The sequence below is a fragment of the Dasypus novemcinctus genome, chromosome 31 (assembly GCF_030445035.2).
Source record: "Dasypus novemcinctus isolate mDasNov1 chromosome 31, mDasNov1.1.hap2, whole genome shotgun sequence".
NCBI classification, from domain to species: domain Eukaryota; kingdom Metazoa; phylum Chordata; class Mammalia; order Cingulata; family Dasypodidae; genus Dasypus; species Dasypus novemcinctus.
The window spans coordinates 34,166,147-34,188,254 of record NC_080703.1 but is presented as its reverse complement, the minus strand read 5'-3'; the positions used below and the strand labels follow the sequence as shown (position 1 = coordinate 34,188,254).

The following is a 22,108-nucleotide window of genomic DNA, read 5'->3' as shown; positions in this document are numbered from 1 at the left end:
ACTTCAGCATCCCACTCAAAACATTAGACAGAACTAGACAGAGAGTCAACAAGGAAACAGAGAACTTGAACACTATGATAAACAAGTTAAACCTAACAGACATATACAGAACATTGTACCCAAACTCAGTGGGTTATACATTCTTCTCAAGTGCCCGTGGATCTTTCGCCAGGACTGATCACATGTTAGGGCACAATACAGCTCTCAATAAATATAAAAAGACTGAAATTATACAAATCACCTTCTAGATCATAAAGGAATGAAACTGGAAATCAATAATATACAGTAAAAAACTAAATTTGCAAATATGTGGAGGTTGAACAACACACTCCTAAATAATCAGTGGGTCAAAGAAGAAATTGCAAGTGAAATCAGTAAATATATTGCAACAAATGAAAATGAGAAAACAAGGTATCAAAACTTACGGATTACTGTGAAGGCAATCTTGAGAGGGAAATTTATAGCCCTAAATGCCTATATTAAAAAAGAAGAGGGCGCTAAACTCAAAGATTTAATTGAACAACTAGAGAAACTAGAAAAAGAACAGCAAACCAATCCAAAAGCAAGCAGAAGGGAAGAAATAATAAAGATAAGAACAGAAATAAATGAAATTGAGAACAAAAAAACAAGAAAGAAAATCAACAAAACCAAAAGCTGGTTCTTTGAGAAGATCAATAAAATTGACAAACCCCTAGCTAGACTAACAAAGAAAAGAGAAGATGCAAATAAATACATTCAGAAATGAAAGGAGGGAAGTTACAACTGACCCCACAGAAATAAAAAGAATCATAAAAGGATAAGAGAAACTATATGCCAACAAAACTAGACAACCTAGATGAAATGGACAAATTCCTAGCAATGCACAACCAACCTACACTGGTGTTACAAGAAATACAAGAACTTAACTAACCAAGCACATTTAAGACGACTGAATCCATCATCAAAAATCTCCCAGCAAAAGAAGTCCAGGACCAGATAGCTTCACAGGTAAATTCTACCAAGCATTTTGAAAAGAATTAACACCAATCCTGTTTAAACTCTTCCAAAAAATTGAAGAGGAGGGAACATTACCCAACACATTTTATGAAGCCAACATCACTCTAATACCAAAGCCAGTTAAAGATACTACAAGAAAAGAAAATTACAGACCAATCTCTTTAATGAACACAGATGCAAAAATTCTCAACAAAATACTAGCAAATCAAATCCGACAGCATATCAAAAGACTTATACATCACAACCAAGTGGGATTTATTCCTGGTATGCAAGACTGGTTCAACATAAGAAAATAAATCGATGTAATACACCACATTAACAAACTGAAGGGGAAAAAAAACACAATAATCTCAACCGACTCAGAAAAGGCATTTGACAAAATCCAGGATCCTTTTTCGATAAAAACACTTCAAAAGATAGGAATAGATGGAAAATTCCCCCTTTCTGATAAAAGGCATATATGAAAAACTCACAGCCAACATCATACTCGATGGAGAAAGGTTTAAAGTTTTCCCTCTAAGATCAGGAACAAGACAAGGATGCCTGCTGTCACCCTGTTATTCAGTATTGTACTAGAAGTTCTGGCTAGGACAAATAGACAAGAAAAAAAATAAATTAAAGGCATCCAAATAGGAAAAGAGGAAGTAAAACTCTCACTGTTTGCAGATGATATGATCCTGTACTTAGAAAATCCTGAAGTATCCACGACAAAGCTACCTGAGCTAATAAATGAGTTCCGCAAAGTGGCAGGACACAAGATCAATATGAAAAAATCAGGCAATGGACTTGGCCCAGTGGTTAGGGCGGACACTCTTATCAGTTGAGCCAAATCCGTTTCCCTCATTGTAGTTTTGATTTGCATTTCCCTAATTTTTAGTGATTTTGAGCATTTCTTCATGTGTTTTTTTTGCATTTGTATTTCTTTGGACAAATGTCTATTCAAATCTTTTGCCCGTGTTTTAATTGGTTTGTTTTTCCTTTTATTGTTGAACTGTAACATCTCTTTATATATTCTGGATATATATCAGATATGATTTACAAATATTTTCTCCCATCGAATTGGCTGCCTTTTCACCCTTTTGACTAAGTCCTGTGAGATGCAAAAGTGTTTAATTTTGAGAAGGCCCCATTTATCTATTTTTCTCTTTTGTTGTATGTGCTTTGGGTGTAAGGTCCAAGTAACTACCACCTACTACAAGGTCTTGAAGATGTTTCCCTACATTTCCCTCTAGTAGTTTTATGGTCCTACCTTTTATATTTAGGTCTTTGATCCATTTTGAATTGATTCTTGTATAGAGAGTGAGATAGGGTCTTCTTTCAATCTTTTGGTTATAGATATCCAGTTGTCCCAGCACCATTTGTGGAAGAGACTGTTTTGTTCTGATAACATTAACTTGATAGGTTTGTCAAAAAACAGTTAATTGTATAAGTGAGGGTTTATTTCTGCCTACCACATGGGAGGTCCAAGGTTCAAACCCAGGGCCTCCTGACCCATGTGGAGCTGGCCCTGGCATAGCGCTGATGCGCACAAGGAGTGCTGTGGCACGCAGGGGTGTCCCCAGTGTAGGGTAGCCCCACACGCAAGGAGTGCGCCCTGCAAGGAGAGCCGCCCAGCGTGAAAAAAGGGCAGCCTGCCCAGGAGTGGCACCTCACACACGGAGAGCTGACACAGCAAGATGACACAACAAAATGAGACACAGATTCTCAGTGCCATTGACAAGAATACAAGGGGACACAGAAGAATACACAGTGAATGGACACAGAGAGCAGACAAATGGGCAGGGGGAAGGGGAGAGAAATAAATAAATCTTTAAAAAAAAAAACTACAATGAGATATCATTTCACACCTATCAGAATGGCCAATATCAAAAAGACAGAGAACTACAAGCAGTGGAGAGGATGTGGAGAAAGAAATAGGAACACTTATTCACTGTTGGTGAGAATGCAAAATGGTACAGCCACTGTGGAGGACTGCTTGGCAGTTCCTAAAGAAGTTGAATATAGGGAAACGGACTTGGCCCAGTGGTTAGGGTGTCCGTCTACCACATGGGAGGTCCGTGGTTCAAACCCCGGGCCTCCTTGACCCGTGTGGAGCTGGCCCATGTGCAGTGCTGATGCGCGCAAGGAGTGCCCTGCCATGCAGGGGTGTCCCCTGCGTAGGGGAGCCCCACGCGCAAGGAGTGCGCCCATAAGAAGAGCCGCCCAGCACGAAAGAAAGTGCAGCCTGCCCAGGAATGGTGCCACACACACGTCCCGTGCCACTGATGACAACAGAAGTGGACAAAGAAACAAGACGCAGCAAAAAGACACAGAGAACAGACAACCGGGGGAGTGGAGGGGAATTAAATAAATAAATCTTAAAAAAAAAAAAAAAAAAAGGAAGTTGAATATAGACTTGCCATGTGACCCTACAATACCACTACTGGGTATATACCCAGAAGAACTGAGAGCAGTGACACAAACAGACATCTGCACACTGATGTTCATGGCGACATTATTCATGATCGCCAAAAGGTGGAAACAAGCCAGGTGACCTTCAACAGAAGAATGGCTAAACAAACTGTGTCTATTCAGACGATGGAATATTATGCAACTGTATGAAGAAATGAAGTCATGAAGCACATGACAACATGGATGAACCTGGAGGACATTACGTTGAGCAAAGCAAGCCAGACACAAAAGGACAAATACTGAATAACCGTATTACTATGAACCAATTATATTGCACAACAAATTGCATGATTCAAAAAAGATTTACAGGCACCCAGTAAGTAAGTAAATAAATAAATGAATAAATAGCAAAAGGCAGAAGTCCTGCATTATCAGTAGTTCCTTTTCACATAAGTGGATTAAGCTCTCCAGTTCAAAGGCAAATATACTGACAGAATGGATAAAAAAGATGACCCAACTATAAGGTGAGTCTCTTGTAAACAGCATAAAACCAAAGACACTTGTAGGCTGAAAGTTAAAGGATGGAAAATTTTTCCATGTAAATAACAAAGAGAGCTAAGATGGCATAACAATATGAAATAAAATAAACTTTAACTCAAAAACTGTTAGACCTGCCAAAAAAAAGATACTATATGTTGATAAATGGGCCAAGTTATCAAGAAAAGATAAAAATCATCAATGTATACACACCCAAGTGCAGAGTCCCAAACTAAATGAAGCAAATATTGACAGATTTCATGGGAGAAATAGATGATTCTACATTAATAGAAGGAGACTTCAATATACCACTTTCAATAATGGATAGAACACCTAGACAGAAGAATAATAAGGAAAGGGGAGACTTGAATGATACTACAAACCAGCTAGATTGAAAAGAAATATCTAGAACTCTCATCCAACAACAGCAGAAAACACATTCTTCTCTACTGTACGTAAGTCACTCTCTAATAGACCACATGATGGATTAAAAAACACGTCTAAATAAAATTTTATAATATTGAAACCATTCATCTTCTCTGACCACAATGAAATGAAGTTAGATGTCAATAACACATTAAGAACTGAAAAATTTACAAATGTGTCCAAATTAAACAACAAAGGCCAAAGAAGAAATCAAAAGGGAAACTCGGAACTATCTTGAGACTAATAAAAACGAGAACACAACATATAAAATTTATGGGGATGCAAAAAGGCAGTGCTCATGGCAAAATGTATAACTTTAAATACTTATATTAAAAAAAGAATAAATAACTCATGTTAGTAACCTAACCTCACACCTGGAGGAACTAGAGGAAGAACAAACTAAAACCTAAGGAAGCAGAAGGAAGCAAACAAAAATCAAAGCCAAGGTAAATGAAACTGATATTAGAAACACAATACACAGACTCAACAAAACCAAGACTTGGTTCTTTGAAAAGATCAATAAAATCAACAAACCTTTAGCTAGACTGACAAAGAAAAAAAAGAGAAGGGACACATAATTAAAATCAGAAATAAAGGGGGAACATTACTACCAACTGGACAAAAATAAAAAGGATTATAAGAGGATACTGTGTAAAATTTATGCCAAGAAATTAAGATAATTAAATGAATAATTAGAAATGATATGAAATGGGCAAATTCCCAGAAACACACAAATTACCTAAACTGACTCAAGAATACAAGACATTAACAGACCAAAAACACGTAGAGAATGAAACAGTAATCAAAAATTTTCCAACAACAAAAAAACTCCAGATGGCATCACAGATGAATTTAACCAAACATTCCAAGAATAATTAACGTAAAGCCTATTCCACTCTTTCAAAATACTGAAGAGAAAGGAACACTTCCTAACTAATTCTATGAGGCCAACATCACCCTAATTCCAAAATCAGATAAAGTTATAAGAAAAGATCGAAATCCCTAATGTATATGACATGCAAAAATCCTCAACAAAATACTGGCAAACCAAATCCAATAGCACATTAAAAGATTATAGGTGGCGGACTTGGCCCAGTGGTTAGGGCATCCATCTACCACATGGGAGGTCCGCGGTTCAAACCCCAGGCCTCCCTGACCCATGTGGAGCTGGCCCATGTGCAGTGCTGATGCGCGCAAGGAGTGCCCTGCCATGCAGGGGTGTCCCCCGCGTAGGGGAGCCCCACGCGCAAGGAGTGCACTCCATAAGGAGAGCCGCCCAGCGTGAAAGAAAGTGCAGCCTGCCCAGGAATGGTGCCGCACACACGGAGAGCTGACACAGCAAGATGACGCAACAAAAAGAAACACAGATTCCCGTGCTGCTGACAACAGAAGTGGACAAGGAAGAAGACGCAGCAAATAAACACAGAGAATAGACAACCGGTGGGGGGGGGGAAATAAATAATTTTTTAAAAAAAAGATTATATACCAGCGAAGCGGGTATGGTTCAACCAGTTGGGTGCCTGCCTACCACATGGTTTGGGACCCAGTGCCTTCTAAAGATGGGCAGATACCACACCCATTGCAATAAGCTAGAGGCCACAAAGGGCTAGATGCTGCAGCACTACAACGAGCTAAATGCTGCCCCGCTGCAATGAGCAGACACCTAAACAAGCAGACGCCAAAAGCCAGCAGACGCTGCAGCCCACAGGGAGCAGATGTGGCTCAGGTTGTTGGGCACTAGCCTCCCATATGGGAGGTTCCGGGTTCGGTTTCCAGTGCCTCCTGGAGAAGGCGAGGCAAACAATGATTAGACAGATGAGAGAACTTTCTGGGGCACTGGAAACCGAACCCAGGACCTCCCACATGGGAGGCAAGTCCCCAATGATCTGAGCCACATCTACTCCCTGAGGGCTGTGCCATCTGCCGACTTCTGGCATCTGCTCGTTTAGGCATCTAGCTCATTGCAGTGGATGTGGACCTGAACCCAGGACCTCCCATGTGGTAGGCAGGTGCCCAACTAACCGGTTGAGCCACATCTGCTTCCCCCCCTATATTTCTGGTGTAATATTTATGTAACCTAAAGCTTCTTTAAAAACAAAGCATTTCCACAAAAAGAAAAAAAAGAAAAAAGACACACCTCCCAACAAAGAAAAGTCCAGAACTGGAAGGTTTCACTGCTGAATTCAACCAAATATTAAAAGGAGATTTAACACCAATTCTGTTCAAACTCTTCCAAAAAATAAGAGGAGGTATTGCTTCATAACTCAATTCTATGAGAATATTACCCTCATACCAAAGTCAGATAAAGACAGCACAAAAAAAAGATAATTATAGACTAATACCTCTTATTAATATAGATGCTGTTAGTTACCTTGGCTGCACAAGCAAATACCATGCAATGGATCAGCTTAAACAACTGGAATTTATTATATCACAGTTTTGAGGTGAAAAGAAAGTCCAAATAAAGGTACCATCAAGGCAGTGCTTTTTTTTCAAAGACTGGCATTCTGGGCTGCTGCCAGATATCCCTGGTTTTTGGCTCTTCTGGTACATGGCAAGCCAAGTACATGGTGGCCTCTCTTGGCCTCTCCAATATCTTGTGGGTTCTACTGAATTTCAGGTTCTACTGCTGTATATTCTCTCTCTCTCTCTCCCTCCTCCCCATGAATTTCATTCCACTTATAAAAGATTCAGTAATAGGATTAAGGTCCATCCTGAATGAGGTAGACCACAAGTTAACTGAAGTAACCCCATCAAAAGGTTCTACTTATAAGAGGTTCACAGCCACGGAATGGATTAAGTTTAAGAACATGTTTTTCTGGGGTGCTTACAGCTCCAAACCACCACTAATGCATAAATCCTAAAAAAAAAAAAAAAAAGAAAGAAAAAGAAACATTGACTGGTAAATAAAATTCAACAATATATTAAAAGCATTATACACCACTGAGGCAGTTTGAAGTTATTTATGAATCCCAAAAAGAGAAAGATTATATTTGTAAACTAATCTATTCCTCTGGGTGTGATACCCTTTGGTTATATTAAATTCAGTTGAGGGCCCTTTGGTTAGATTACCTATTAAGATTGCTTTGAGGGTTTTTTTGATTCAACCACGTCAGAAGGTGTGACTCAGGTTGAGTTCCTGCCCTCTTGCTGTGTCTGATATAAATGGATACTCAATCACTCAGACAGACACAGAAGAGAAAGTTTATCATTTTTTGATCCTGCCATGTGACAGAAAGAAGGCTCAAACAGCCCTGGGAAGAGATGACCCATTTTGCCTGATAGCTTAGAGTGGAGAATGGGAAGAGAGCCTAGACTGATATAGGAGGTCCAGAAAAGCAGCAGCCCTACGCCAGGAGAGAAAGGACTTCCCTTAAGCACGAGGCCTCAAGAGGCTGGGCGCACAGAGCCTCAAGAGGAAGGGGAAGCCCAGGAGGGAAGGCAGAGACCAGCCAGAGATCACCGACCATCTTGCTTCAACATGCAGCAACTGACTTTGCTGAGAAAGCAACTTTGAGTTGGACTTTTTATGGCCTTGTAAACATAAGCATTTACCCCCAATAAATATACTTCATAAAAGCCAAAAGAGAAGCAGATGTCAGGGAAGCAGATGTGGCTCCCATCTACCATATGGGAGGCCCCAGGTTTGATTCCCATGGCCTCCTGGGGAGGGCAAGCTGGCCTGCACCGCGGAGAGCTGGTGCAGCAAAATGACGCAACAACGGGAGATGCAGAGAAGAGACAGTGATAGATGCAGCACACAGAGGAGCTGAGGTGGCTCAAGCAATTGAGTGCCCCTCTCTCACACCAGAGGTCCTGGAATCAGTTCCTGTGGTACCTTCTAAAGAGAAAGACAAGAAGAAAAGACAAGCAGACACAGAAAGAACACACAGTGAATGGATACAGAGAGTAGACAGTAAACACAAACAACAACAATGGGGCAGGAATAAAAAACTAAAAAAAAAACCTAACAGCTTTCTAGTACTTTGTATGAGCAGCCCTTTGGCAGACTAACACAATCAGGAAATCAATGGTTAAACATAAAATCAATCAATGTAATACTCCACATTAAAAGAATGAAGATAAAAGTCACATGATCATTTAAACTGACACAGAAAAACAGGCATTTGACAAAATCCAACATCCTTTCATAATAAAAAACACTCAGAAAACTAGGAATAGAAGAAACCTTTCTCAATATGATAAAGGGCATTTATGAAAAACCCACAGCAAGATCAGTGATATTGACAAATTTAGTATGCCAATATATTCCAAATGGTCAATATGAGATTATGATGTTTAAAACTTATGCTAGAAAGGAGAGGTAGTTCAAATGATTAGGCTTCTGCCTACCATTATGGGAGCACCTGGGTTCAATCTCTGGGGTCTCCTGCTGAAAAAAAAAGGCATGTCCACGTGGTGAGCCATGCAGCAAGATGATGACACACAAAAAGAGAGATGAAGGGGAGAGTCAAAGTGAGACGCAACAGAAACCAGGAACTGAGGTGCCACAAATGACAGGGAACCTCTCTCCATATCAGAGGTCCTCAGGATCAAATCCCTAGAGGAGAAAACAAAGAGAAGACATAAAGAGAGAAACAGACACAGAAGATCACACAGTGAATGAACACAGACAGAAAAAATTGCAGGGCAGGGGGAGGGGGGAGGAAAAAAATAAAGAGCTTGTGAGAAAAGATAAGTGCTGCACTATTTTTAAAAAAACAAAACTTTTCCTAGTTCACTTAAATTATTTCAGATTCTACATGGCAATAACCTTTAGGTAACCATCACTTGTGGAGTTTTCGTGAAATACTAAAGAATATCCACAATTATACTGAAGATTAATAAACCTTGTGTGAGGCTTTTGTGGACCCCAGGAAAAATCATGTTCTTAGAAAGCCATGAAAGCCAGAAGCTGAAATCAGTGGAACCCAGGACAGAAGGCCACAGAAGGATCAGCTTAAGTGTCAGGTCCTGGAGAAAGCAGAGGCCTGCAGATGCCACCACCGTGTCCAGCAAACAAGGGGACTGCCGGCCGCCATGTCTTCAGGGGAGAGCTTTGCCTGTGCCTTGATTGGGCCATTTTTCCCAGCCTTGGAAACTTGTAAGTTAATAGATCCCACTGTAAAAGACAATCCATTTCTGGTATATTGCCTTGGCAGCCTTCAGCAAACTAAAACACCCCTCCTGTTCCAACTATTTATCTGTGTGAGGCCACATTTCCTTCATATATTCAACCAAAACAACAAATCACAAGAGACTAAATACAAAAGCAGGCAGATATGCTCATTCAGCAGCATAATATTAAGGCAAACATTAAAATAGATTTTCAAAAATGTAAAACAATGCTAGTCTTTCAATTTTTTATTTTGGAAAATAATTATTTTTCAGAGATATATTATGTTGTATAAGTTTACTGCTGTTATTTTAAAATAAAATATAGACATTTTTAAAATTTTGTTTCAATTCCTAATATATTAATGTCAAAAAGATACAGCCTACATAAATAAAAGCTGTCTGAGGTCCCCCATAACTTTTAAGAATGTAAAGGGATTCTGAAACCAAAAACTTTCAAGAATTGCTGGCATAGGAATAAAAATAAACACTAAATATTTGGCCAAAAATTGTTATATAGTATTGTGGGAAAGTTAAAGAGAAGCACAGCTCATCAAAACGGCTAATAAAAATAAGGGAAATGCACTCCAAGTTACTTGCCTCAGATGAATGTTTTGAAGATCTATGATTTTTTTTTACCTATCTCACCAATGTAAACCTCATTTCATTTCATCCTAACCTGTAATGTCTGTCTTCCTTACCACACCAGGGCTTCTTACAGGCAGAGATGCTGCTGCCTTTTCATCTTTGTATTCCTGCAACACTGAATTGCAGCCTGTATAATACAGTAAGTATTTAATAATTATCTGACTCAATGATCAAATAAATGAATGAGATAATCCAATTCACAAAATTGGGTAATACTGCAGCAAACAGCTGTTTCTTCTATTTTATTATCTACACAGCAGAACTGTTAAATCATATTTGAAAGAAGCACTAAGCCATCCAGCATATTTTCAAGTAAAAGTCAGTAATTCCATGACTCCTAGGCAACTACTCCTTATGTAGACAGGAAACTGCATATATGCAAAGGAATATATAATTATTGCTAGCCACTTTTCTTACCTGCTACAAATTACTTGAATTTCAATAACCGCATGATTTTTGCCCTTCTGTATTTTGTGGGGTTTTTTTGCCTATCAATCTGTTAATTTATACGACCTTTTTGTTCTGTTTTGATTACTCTTCATTTTTGTATATCATCACCCATCTTTAGGTTATCATGACCAAGGAAAGATCCCAAGCAGTTCAGAGAAGCTAGAAAAAAACAATCTTACCAATAGTATGATTCCCATAAAGAAGCTGCTCCAAAATTGCAGTTTTGCCCACAGATAACAATCCACAAACCACAACCTTGCAGCCCTTTCCCATCTTCTTTCAGGATCACTGTGAAGAGAATAAAAAGTCTTTAAAATCTTTTCTTTTTCTTTCTTTTAATTTTAAAACTCAGTAAGTAATAAATACATAGGGGAAATTTTCAAATATCAGAAAGGTATATTATGAAGACTACTGATTGTCCACAATGCAGCCCAATATGCTTGAGGGTGCCATTTCCCCACAGAATCTTTGAAAAACTAGCAGAGATGGACTCGAAGAGTCATCTTCCTCAAAACTCCTGAAAGAGTTAAGGGTTGCAGTAACTGGGCAAGCGCCAAATCAAGAAAACGCAGCTGCAAAGCCAGTAAGAGGAGCTTGGGGCGCGCTTGCTGGACCCTGCCCGGGCATGGTGTGGAGACAGTCTGTACTCCCAGGTTCCTGGCCCTGTTCCAGGGGAGCTAGTAACCCCTACACACGTGCCAGGATGTCTGCCTACATACCTTTGCCAGTCTTTGAAGAGGCAGCCTGAAAGAGTGAACTAGGAAACATCTCTGACTCACCCTCCCACAACTTGCCCTGCAGGCAGAAGATAAAGCTTGCTGACAGCTAAAGAAGTGTAAGACACAGTAAGTCAAAATGGCCTAGGACAAAGAATTACCTGCTTTAAGTGACACAACAAAGCAACCAGGAGGGGAAGAAAGCCTATTTCACAGGAGTAGAGGGCAAATTCCTGTAAATTCTATAGACAAGGGAAACACTAAGGCTACGAGCACGCACAATCCCAAAATAAGACACAGGCTCAGGAAAGACAGAGAGGACCCTATTCTACAGTTTTACCTTTGGCTCATCTTCTTGATACGAGGGCAAAACTCTGAAGAAGAGCACCAGTCAACACAGAGCCAATTTTCAAGACTGCAAAAGGTGTCTTTTACATTGATTTTTTTTTTTGGTTTTTTTGTAAGTTCTTGCACTAAAGAAAATATCTGTCATATCACTAGCTAGATACAAACTTAGGGAACAGCTCAGAGACTAAATCCCAGTGTTAACACATTAAACTATTAAAACATACACTGTGAAACAAAAGATTATAGGACAATCAAAGAAACTTGAGGGAAACGGACTTTGGCCCAGTGGTTAGGGCGTCCGTCTACCATATGGGAGGTCCGCGGTTCAAACCCCGGGCCTCCTTGACCCGTGTGGAGCTGGCCATGCGCAGTGCTGATGCACGCAAGGAGTGCCGTGCCACGCAAGGGTGTCCCCCGCGTGGGGGAGCCCCACGCGCAAGGAGTGCGCCCGTGAGGAAAGCCGCCCAGCGTGAAAAGAAAGAGCAGCCTGCCCAGGAATGGCGCCGCCCACACTTCCCGTGCTGCTGACAACAGAAGCGGACAAAGAAACAAGATGCAGCAAACAGACACCAAGAACAGACAACCAGGGGAGGGGGGGAAATTAAATAAATAAATAAATCTTTAAAAAAAAAAAAAAAAAAAAAACAAAGAAACTTGAAATGATAGCCCATCCAATGGAACAAGATAAAAATCCAGAAACCATCAACAAAGAAGAGACCTCGCATATTGTCTTCATTTCCTAGTTGCTCAAGCAAATACCATGCAATGTATGTGGCAGTTTGATATTATTTTATGAATCCTCAAAAGAAAAAGATTGTTTGTAAAATAACCTATTCCACTAGGTATGATACCCTTTGCACTGAATTCAACTGAATTCAGTTAGGGGCCTTTGACTTTACTTGATGAGATTGCTTTAGGGCTTTCGATGGGACCATGTCAATGAGGCATGGCTCAGGCTGAGTCTCCACCCCCTTGCTAGGTCTGATATAATGGACACTCAGACAGACACAGGAAAAGGAAGCTGCCATGTTGATCCTGCCATGTAAGAGAGAGGATCACTTAAGCCTTAAGGGGCTGGGCCCACGGAGCAGCTCAAGAGGAAATGGTGAGCCCAGAGGGGAAGGCTGAAACCTCACAAGAGATTGGTGGCTGTCTTGCCTCACCACTTGGCAAAACACCAGGATCAATAATAGCTGACTCTGGTAAGAAAGCATCTCTAAAAGTAAGAAAAATATAAAAAATAAAAATAAAAATAAAAAAAATAAAGCATCTCTGATGGTGCCTCAGTTTGGACTTTTCACAGCCTAGAAAAGGTAAGCTTTTACTCCAAATAAATTCCCATTATAAAAACCAACAGATTTCTGGTACTTTTCATCAGCAGCCCTTCGGCAAACTATAACAGTTGGCTTAAACAACAGAAATGTATTGGTTCACAATCTTGAGGCTAGGAAAAGTCTAAAGTCGAGTTGATGCATCCATTGAAAATCCTGTGCTGTTCCTGGCCTGGCTGCTGGTGATCTTAGTCTTGGCTTTTCTTTCAGATAGCTGTTTCTCCCGGCTTCTCCCGGCTTCTCTTCCAGGCTCCACTGACTTGCAGCTTCTTGGCTGCTCCCTCTGGTTTTCTCTCTTTCTGTGGCCTTCACTATAAGGCCTTCTGTAAGAAGATTAAGACCATCGTGAGGGAAGCGGACTTGGCCCAATGGATAGGGCGTCCGTCTACCACATGGGAGGTCCAGGGTTCAAACCCCAGGTGTCCTTGACCCGTGTGGAGCTGGCCCATGCGCAGTGCTAATGCGCGCAGGGAGTGCTGAGCTATGCAAGGGTGTCCCCGCATACGGGAGCCCCACGCGCAAGGAGTGAGCCCCGTAAGGAGAGCTGCCCAGGAATGGCACCACACACACGGAGAGTTGACACAGCAAGATAACACAACAAAAGGAGACACAGATTCCCGGTGCCGCTGATAACGATGGAAGCGGTCACAGAAGAGCACACAGCAAATGGACACAGAAAGCAGACAACTGGGGTGGGGAGGGAGAGAAATTTTAAAAAAAAAAGACCATCGTGAATCAGTTGGATTATACCTTAACTGCAGTAACCTCACCAAAAGACACTATTTACAATGGGTTCAAACCCACAAGAATGGACTAAGTTTAAGAACATGTTTTCCTGGGGTATATAGCTCCAAGTCACCAGGGGCATACTGGACAAAGACTATAAAAAGATGATCCTCACTATGCTCAAGGAGTTAAAAGAAAACATGGAAGAAGAACTAAAGAATGTGAGGAAAAATATGAACAAACAATATGAGAATCTGAACAAAGAGAAATGTGAAAAACGAACCAAACAGAAACAATGGGGTTGAAGACCAAATAACTGCAATGAAAAATTCCCTCCAGGCTTCCAACAGCAGACTGGAGATGACAGAAGAAAAAATCCGTGAACTTGAAGATAAGAAAATTGAAATGATTCAGGCTGAAGAGCAGAAAGAGAAAATAATGGAAAAAAGTGAAGAGACTAAGAGACCTGTGAGACACCATCAAATGTACCAGTACATGCATTATGGGAGACCCCAGAGAAGAAGAGAAAATGGAGTAGAAGGAATATTTAAAAAATAATGGCAAAGAAGACCCAAATATAACAAAAGATATGAATATGTACATTCAAGAAGCCAAATGAACCCCAAACAGGATAAACTTGAAGAGAATCACCCAGACACAGAGGAGTTAAACTCTCAAATGCCAAGGAGAAATAGGAGAACATTCTGAAAGATGCAAGAGAAAAGCAATGTGTTGTGTCCCCAAAAGATTTCTCATCAGAAACCAGGGAGGCAAGAAGACAGGGTGACAAAATATTTCAAGTGAAGAAAACAGTTGTGAAGCAAGAATTTTATATATGGTGAGAATGCATTTCAAAACCAAGGGTAAGAATAAAACATTCCCAGATAAACAAAATCTGGGGTAGTTCATCACCACTAGACCTGCCCTACAAGCACATGCTAAAGGAAGTTCTTCAGGCGAAAGGGAAGGGCACGAGACAGTTGATCGAAGAGGCATAGAGAAATAACTGTTGAGGACTGAACTGAGCACTCCAGAAAAAAAATTTTCTTGATCTTAATCAATTCTCGTGGGAGTTAACCCACTGTATACAGGAACTTGTGATGAGGATATTTTTACTTAAGATGTGGACAACTAAATTAGAATGGATATGTATTAATCAGGGTTTTCCAGGAAACAGAACTGACAAGAGGCATATATACATATATATAGGAATTGGCTCATGCAACTGTGGGAAAGGGAAAGTCCAAATTCTGTACAGCAAACCCCAATCTGGAAATGCCAATGAAGGTTTTTGATGAATTCCCCAGAAGAAACGGATTGGTGGATTGGCTGAAGTAGAGATGGAAATTCTTCCTTCTGATTGCTGAAATCATCAGTTCTCCCTCTAAGACGTTCAACTGATTGGATGAGATTTCTCTCATTGTTGAAGGCAATCTCCGTATTTGCTTGTAGGTATAACCAGTCATAGATGTAATCAATATACTAATGATTTAAATTTAGGAAATATCACCACAGTGACAATCAGGCTAGTGTAGTAGGAAGATGATAGAATAGGAGCTCCAGGAATCAGTCCTGCCACCAAAACAACTATTGAACTGGCAGAAACTGTCTAAATAACTATTTTGAAACTCTGGAGTCCAGTGCAACACTGTGCAGCATCCAGGGAGGAGCAGGAGGAAGAGGCTGGGAAATAGTGTCATTAAATAGTGGTGAGTTTCACCCTCTCTTCCATGGCTTTCCTTCCCCAAAACCTGTAGCAGGCAGTAGTGGGGACTCGCCTGAGCTTCTGGAGCAGCTTGCTGGTGCCAGGTTGGATCACAAAGACCTAGTCCTCCAAACGGCAGGTGTGTGTGGCCTAATCCCAGATCTCTACCTTTGATCGGCTATTTCATATTGCTGGGGAAGAACTTTGAGAGTAGCCATTTATTTTAGTTTCTTAGGCTGCTAAAACACATACCATGAAATGGTTTAGCTTCAACAATGGGAGTTTATTCACTCACAGTTTGAGGCTGCAAAAAAAGTCCAAATCAAGGCATCATCAAGTCAATGTTTTCTCCCCCAAAACTAGCATTCTGGGGCTGGCTGCCGGTGATCCTTGGCTCCTCTGTCACATGACAAGGCACATAGTGACATCTCCTGGTTTCTTCCATCTCTTCAGGGTTCTGCTGATGTGCAGCTGAGGCAGGTTAGTACAGGGGGAAAAGATGAACCACAATATGACTGAGAGACAACATGGCTGACACATGGCCACAAGACCCCACCAAGACCTTGACCATGAGGTCCCAGCTGGGACTCTTTCTGGGGCCAACGGAAGGTTCTGGATAATTCAAACAAGCCTCCCCATTGGTCCCAGATAACCCCACACAAAAAGCCTCACCATTGGCCCCCACCATTGGTGGGGTAACCAATAACAGCTGGGGCCCCTCCCCTTCGCATTAGCAAGGGGAGGAGTAATTAATCGCTTAATAACCACCACAAGAGCCAAATCACTCTCTCTGCCTAGAGGAGGCCACACCAAATCTCAGTGCATATTTCCGTCCTCTCCCATTTCTCAGCAAGCTCTGATCTTCTCTCCCATTTCTCAATAAATTCTTTGTACTGGCTTAACTAAACTGGCATGCTCTTAAAAATTTTTTATGCAACATAGCCAAGAACCTAGAGGAATCTAACACTTCCCTGGCTTCACAGCCTCTTGCTCCCTGTGGCTTTTCTCTCTTTCTTAATTTCTTTGTCTTATAAAGGACTCCAATAACATGGTTAAGACCCATCCTGAATGATGGGTCAGACCCTAACTGAAGTAGCCTCATCAAAAGGTCCTACTTACAATAGGTTTACATACACAGGAACGGATTAAATTTAAGAACAAATTTTTCTGGGGCCCATACAGCTTCAAACCACTACAGCACTGTTCCAATTTAAATCCCCCTCAGGCAAAGGCAGCAGAGAAATCTTAAAGACAGTAACCTTCCTCAAAACAGTTAAAGGACTGCAATAACTAGGCAAGTGGTGAATCAAGAAAATACAGCCAGGGAAAAAAAAGAAAGAAAACACAGCTTCAAAAGCCGTAAAAGAAACTTCTGGAGCCCTTGCTCGTCCCTTCCCTACCTTCTCCACAATTCGGGGTGGAGCCAGCTTGCACGTCCACTCTGGGTCCCTGCCTTGTTTCAGAGGGAGCAGAGTGCACTGTATGTGTCTCAGGTTCTCCCTCCCAGAGTCTGTCCTGAGGCAGAGAAGCACCTTGCAGACACCTGGGACAGTAAGAGAAACAATTAAGTTGAAGTGACTTGGGGCAAAGGATTCTCTGCATTAAGTCACTCAAGAAAGCACCAGGTGGAACAGGTGGAGCTCAGTGTTGAGTGCACACTTCACATACCCGAGGTCCCAGGTTCAATCCCGGGTACTTTCTAAAAAAAAAGAAAAGAAAGCACCGAGGAGGAAGAGGTGGAGGTCTGTTTCAAAGGAAAAGGAGGAGGTGTTCACTTGAACTCCTGTATACTACAAGCAGGGCATTCTTAAGGCCCCCAGCAAGCACAAGCCCAGGAAAAGAAGCAGGCTTCATGGCTGTGGCTCCACACAGGCTGAGAAAAGGTGGAGTGGACCTGGCACCTGCATTTGCCCCAGATTGATCTCTTGATAGGAGGGCTATGCTCTGAAGGAGACCAATTTGCAGGGACACTGAAAAAAGCTTTTTCTTTGGTTTATTTTGATTAGCGACTGACATCCAAAAACAGAAATCTCTGGCACATTACCAGATAGATACAAAGAACTCAGAGACTACATACCAGAATTAACACTATGAATTGTTAAAAGTACTGTAGCAGTTTGATATAGCTATGAATTCCAAAAATAGATATTGGATTATGTTTGTAATCTGGCCTGTACCTGGACATGATTAAATTATGATTAGGGTTTTGATTGGGCCATATTACTGGTGGATGGGGACTCACAGATAAAAGGCATGGCAAAGGACAGAGTTCGGGGTTTTCTGATGTTGGAGTTTGAGGCTGAAGTCTTAAGCTAGAGCCCCAGGAAGTCAGCACACAGAGGAATGAGAAGCAAGCCCCAGGAAGAGAGGAACCTTGAGCCCAGGAAAAAGCAAGCCCTGGGAAGGAAGGAACCTTGAACCCAGAGAGAAGCAAGACCCTGGAAGGGAGGAACCCAGGAAGCCTGAACCCTCGCAGATGTTGGCAGCCATCTTGCTCCAACATGTGAAAATAGACTTTGGTGAGGGGAGTAACTTATGCTTTATGTCCTGGTACCCTTTAAAAAATACCAACCAATTTCTGGTATTTAGCATCAGCACCCCTTTGGCTGACTAATACAAGTTCTATATATAACAAAAGTCTACTAGACAAAAAAGAAAAGGAAATGATTGGCCCATCCAACAGAAAAGGATAACAATCCAGAAACCATCAATGATGAGGATCACACTTTGTACATACTGTATGGAGACTTTTAAAAAATGAATTCTCAGGGAAGCAAATGTGGCTCAAGCAGTTGGGTGCCTGTCTACCACATGGGAGGTCCCGGGTTCAGTTCCCGGTGCCTCCTATAAAAGAGAAGCAAGATAGTGAGCTGACATAATGGGCTGGCACAGCAAGTTGATGCAACAAGATGACACAATGAGGAGACCCAATGAGAGACACAACAAGCAGGAAGCAGATGTGGTTTAAGTGATTGGGTACTTCCCACCCACACGGGAGGTCCCAGGTTTGGAAAGGATATGAGGAAAACGAATGAAAATATAGGAACCTCTACAAAGAAATACTGGAGTTGAATAACACAATAACTGAAATGAAAAATTCCCAGATATTTTCAACAGGAGATTAGAGGCGGCAGAAAAAAGCATCAGTGATATCAAAGGCATCACAACTGAAATGATTCAGAATGAGGCATGGAAATAAAATGAAAGAAAAGAGCCTAAAAGACCTGTAGGACACCATCAAGCACATCAATATACAAATTATGGGAGGAGAAAGAGTGAAAGGGGCAGAAAGATATTAAAAGGAATAATGGCAGAAAGCTTCCCAAATTGAATGAAAGACATGAATGTGCACATTCAAGCAGCCCAATAAAACCTAAACAGGATTAATTAAAAAAGAACTATGCCCAGACACATAGTACTCAAATTTACCAATGCCAAGGACACAGAGAGTTTGGAAAGCTGCAAGAGAAAATCAAGTTACATACAAGGGAATCTCCGTAAGAGTAAGTGTAGATTTCTCTTCAGACACACATGGAAACAAGAAGGCAGTAGTAGGAAATATGTAAAGTGCTGACAGAAAACAACTGCCAACCAAGATTATTATATGTAGCAAAGACCTTTCTTTTAAAAATGACGGAGCGATTAAGACATTCCCTAGATGAACAAAAGTTGAGAGAGTTCACTTCCAGTAGACATACCCTACAAACAATACTACAGGGAGGGAAAACGGACTTGGCCCAGAGGTTAGGGCGTCCGTCTACCACATGGGAGGTCCGCAGTTCAAACCCCGGGCCTCCTTGACCCGTGTGCAGCTGGCCCATGCGCAGTGCTGATGCGCACTAGGAGTGCCCTGCCACGCAGGGGTGTCCCCCGCGTAGGGGAGCCCCACGCGTAAGGAGTGCACCCCGTAAGGAGAGCCGCCCAGCGTGAAAGTGCAGCCTGCCCAGGAATGGCGCCGCACACACTTCCTGTGCCGCTAACGACAACAGAAGCGGACAAAGAAACAAGACGCAGCAAATAGACACAGAGAACAGACAATGGGGGGGGGTTAAATAAATAAATAAATCTTAAAAAAAAAAAACTACTACAGGGAGTTCTTCAGACGGAGGAGAAAACACTATACAGTGAATAAAAGCAGCAAAAAGAAAAAAAAAAAAAGACCTCCAGTAAAAGTAACTGAAATGAGTAAAATAAATTCCAGTATTATTTTATTGATTTTTGGTTATATAACACCAGCTCTAACTTCTAACTGGTGCTAAAGTGCAAATTCATAAAAAGTAATGATATTATATGCTTTTGAACAATGTACAAAGATATATAACAAGCAAAAAAATAATTGGGGGGCCAGAGGGGTACGTGAACATTGTATGTGTATAATATTGAAGATGAATTGGTATCAAATCAAATATGATAGTTATATATTTAGGATATTAAATTTTAACTCCATGGTAACCAAAAAGAAAATACATGAAAAGTATATTCAGAAAAAAATGACCTCTCTTTTCTTCCAGATCTGTAACTAAAGTCACAACAAGCCCCCAAAGGTGGAGTTCAAAGTGTGACCGATGAGGCACTACATTATGCTCCAGAAGAACTGCACCACAGCTTTGGCCCCTTGGGGAGTTCCTTACAATCAGCTGACTGAGGAAGAGAAAACTTGGACTGATTTACAGATGGTTCTGCATGATATGCAGGTACCACCCAAAAATGGACAGCTACAACACTGCAGCCCCTTTCTGAGCTGTCCCTGAAGGACGGTGATGAAGGTAAATCCTCCCAATGGGCAGAACTTTGGGAAGTGCACCTGGTTGTTCATTTTCCTTGGAAGGAAAAATGGCCAGAGGTGCATTTGTACACTGATTCATGAGCTACTGTCAACGGTTTTGCTGCATGGTCAGGGACTTAGAAAGAACATGATTGGAAAATTGGTGACAAAGTGGTCTGGGGAAGAGGTGTGTGGATAGGCCTTTCTGAATGGGCAAAAAAACATGAAAATATTTGATGCCCAACATGAATGCTCACCAGGGGGTGACTTCAATAGAGGAAGATAATAATCAAGTGAATAAGATGACCCATTCTGTGGACAGCAGTCAGCCTCTTTACTCAGCCACTCATAGCAATACCGTACGGATGGAGGTTATGCATGGATTGAGCAACATGAACTTCCCCTCACCAAGGCTGACCTGGCTACAGCCAGTGCTAAGTGCCCAATCTGCCAGCAGCAGAAACCCACACTCAGTCCCCTACATGATACCATTCCCCAAGGTGATGAGCCTGCTACCTGGTGACAGGTGGATTACATTGGACCACTTACATCATGGAAGGGGCAATGATTTGTTCTAACTGGAATAGACACATGTTCCAGATATGGGTGTTCCTTCCCTGCCATGCAATGCTTCTTCCAAAACTACCATCCGTGGACTTATTGAATGTCTTATCCACTGCCATGGTATTTCACATAGCATTGCTTCCAATCAAGGAATCCAGTTAATGGTGGATGATGTGCAGGAACGGGCACGTGCTCATGGAACTCACTGGTCTTACCTTGTTCCACATCGTCCTGAAGCAGCTAGATTGATAGAACAGTGGAATGGCCTTTTGAAGACTGAATTATGGTGCCAACTAGGTGGCAATACCTTGCAGGGCTGGGGCAATGTTTTCCAGGAGTCTGTGTATGCTTGAAATCAGCATTCACTCTATGGTGCTGTTTCTCCCATAGTCAGGATTCACGGGCTCAGGAATCAAGGGGTGGAAATGGGAGTGGTACCATTGTTACCCCTAATGATCTACTAGGAAAATTTTCCTTCCTGTCCCTTCAACCTTAAGCTCTCCTTGTCTACATGTCTTAGTTTCGAAGGAAAAGTGCTTCCACCAGGGAACATATCAATAATTCCACTGAACTGGAAGTTAAGACTGTCACCTGGCCACACCGGGCTACTCATGCTCTGAATCAACAGGCAAAGAACAGAATTACTATACTGGCTGAGGTGATTGATCCTGACTATCAAGGGGAAATAGGACTGCAAATACATAGTGGAGGCAAAGAAGAATTTTCCTGGAATACAGGAGATACCCTAGGGCATCTATCATGCCCAGTGATTAAAGTCAATGGAAAAACTACAACATCCAGTCCAGGCAGGACTAACAATGGCCCAGAATCTTCAGAAATGAAGATTTGGATAACCCCTCTGTCAAAGAACCACAGCATTTAGGTGCTTGCTGAGGGTAAAGGAACATAGAATGAATAGTAAAAGAAAGTAGTGAGAAACACAAAGTTACAAAAATGAAGACTGTAATAATCATGAAGATTTCTTCCTTGTTTTGTTATATTTATATACATATATAAAACCAATTACCTTTGTTTCCTTTCCTATCTTTTCCCCTTATCATATTACATAAGTTGTATTAGTCTCAAGCTGTAGTATTTAAGGATGTCAAGTTTAAAAGTGACTACTACCCAAGGACTTAACCCTATTCTGGAGAAATTTAGTGCGTTTCTGAATGTACACAGGAGAGGTGAATATTGTTAAGCAGTGGGGAAAAAAAGAAATATATATATATATATAAAGAAAAAAGAAAAAAAGAAATGAAAAAGGACTCAAATGGTAAAATATAAAAATCTAAATAAATACGGAAGTAGGCATTAACACCAGATTTTAGGGTCAAAAAGCTATAAGACTTATAAAGACAAACTAGCTGAAGAATGTAGTGAATTATAG

General features: G+C 41.2%; 1 protein-coding gene across 4 annotated transcripts in view; it reads right to left on the bottom strand.

Annotated features, from left to right (window-relative positions):
• Positions 1-22,108, bottom strand: part of NKIRAS1 (NFKB inhibitor interacting Ras like 1) — a 73,298-nt gene that overhangs the window by 29,436 nt on the left and 21,754 nt on the right. For 2 of the 4 annotated variants that reach the window (XM_058290817.2, XM_071212874.1), the window contains exon 2: positions 10,743-10,851. In XM_058290817.2, coding sequence (XP_058146800.1) covers positions 10,743-10,836 — 94 coding nt within the window. In that variant the 5' untranslated portion in view covers positions 10,837-10,851. Of the gene's footprint in view, positions 1-10,742; positions 10,852-15,684; positions 15,861-16,789; positions 16,933-22,108 lie in introns of all 4 variants that reach the window. The other 2 variants (XM_058290816.2, XM_071212873.1) reach the window with 2 other exon arrangements.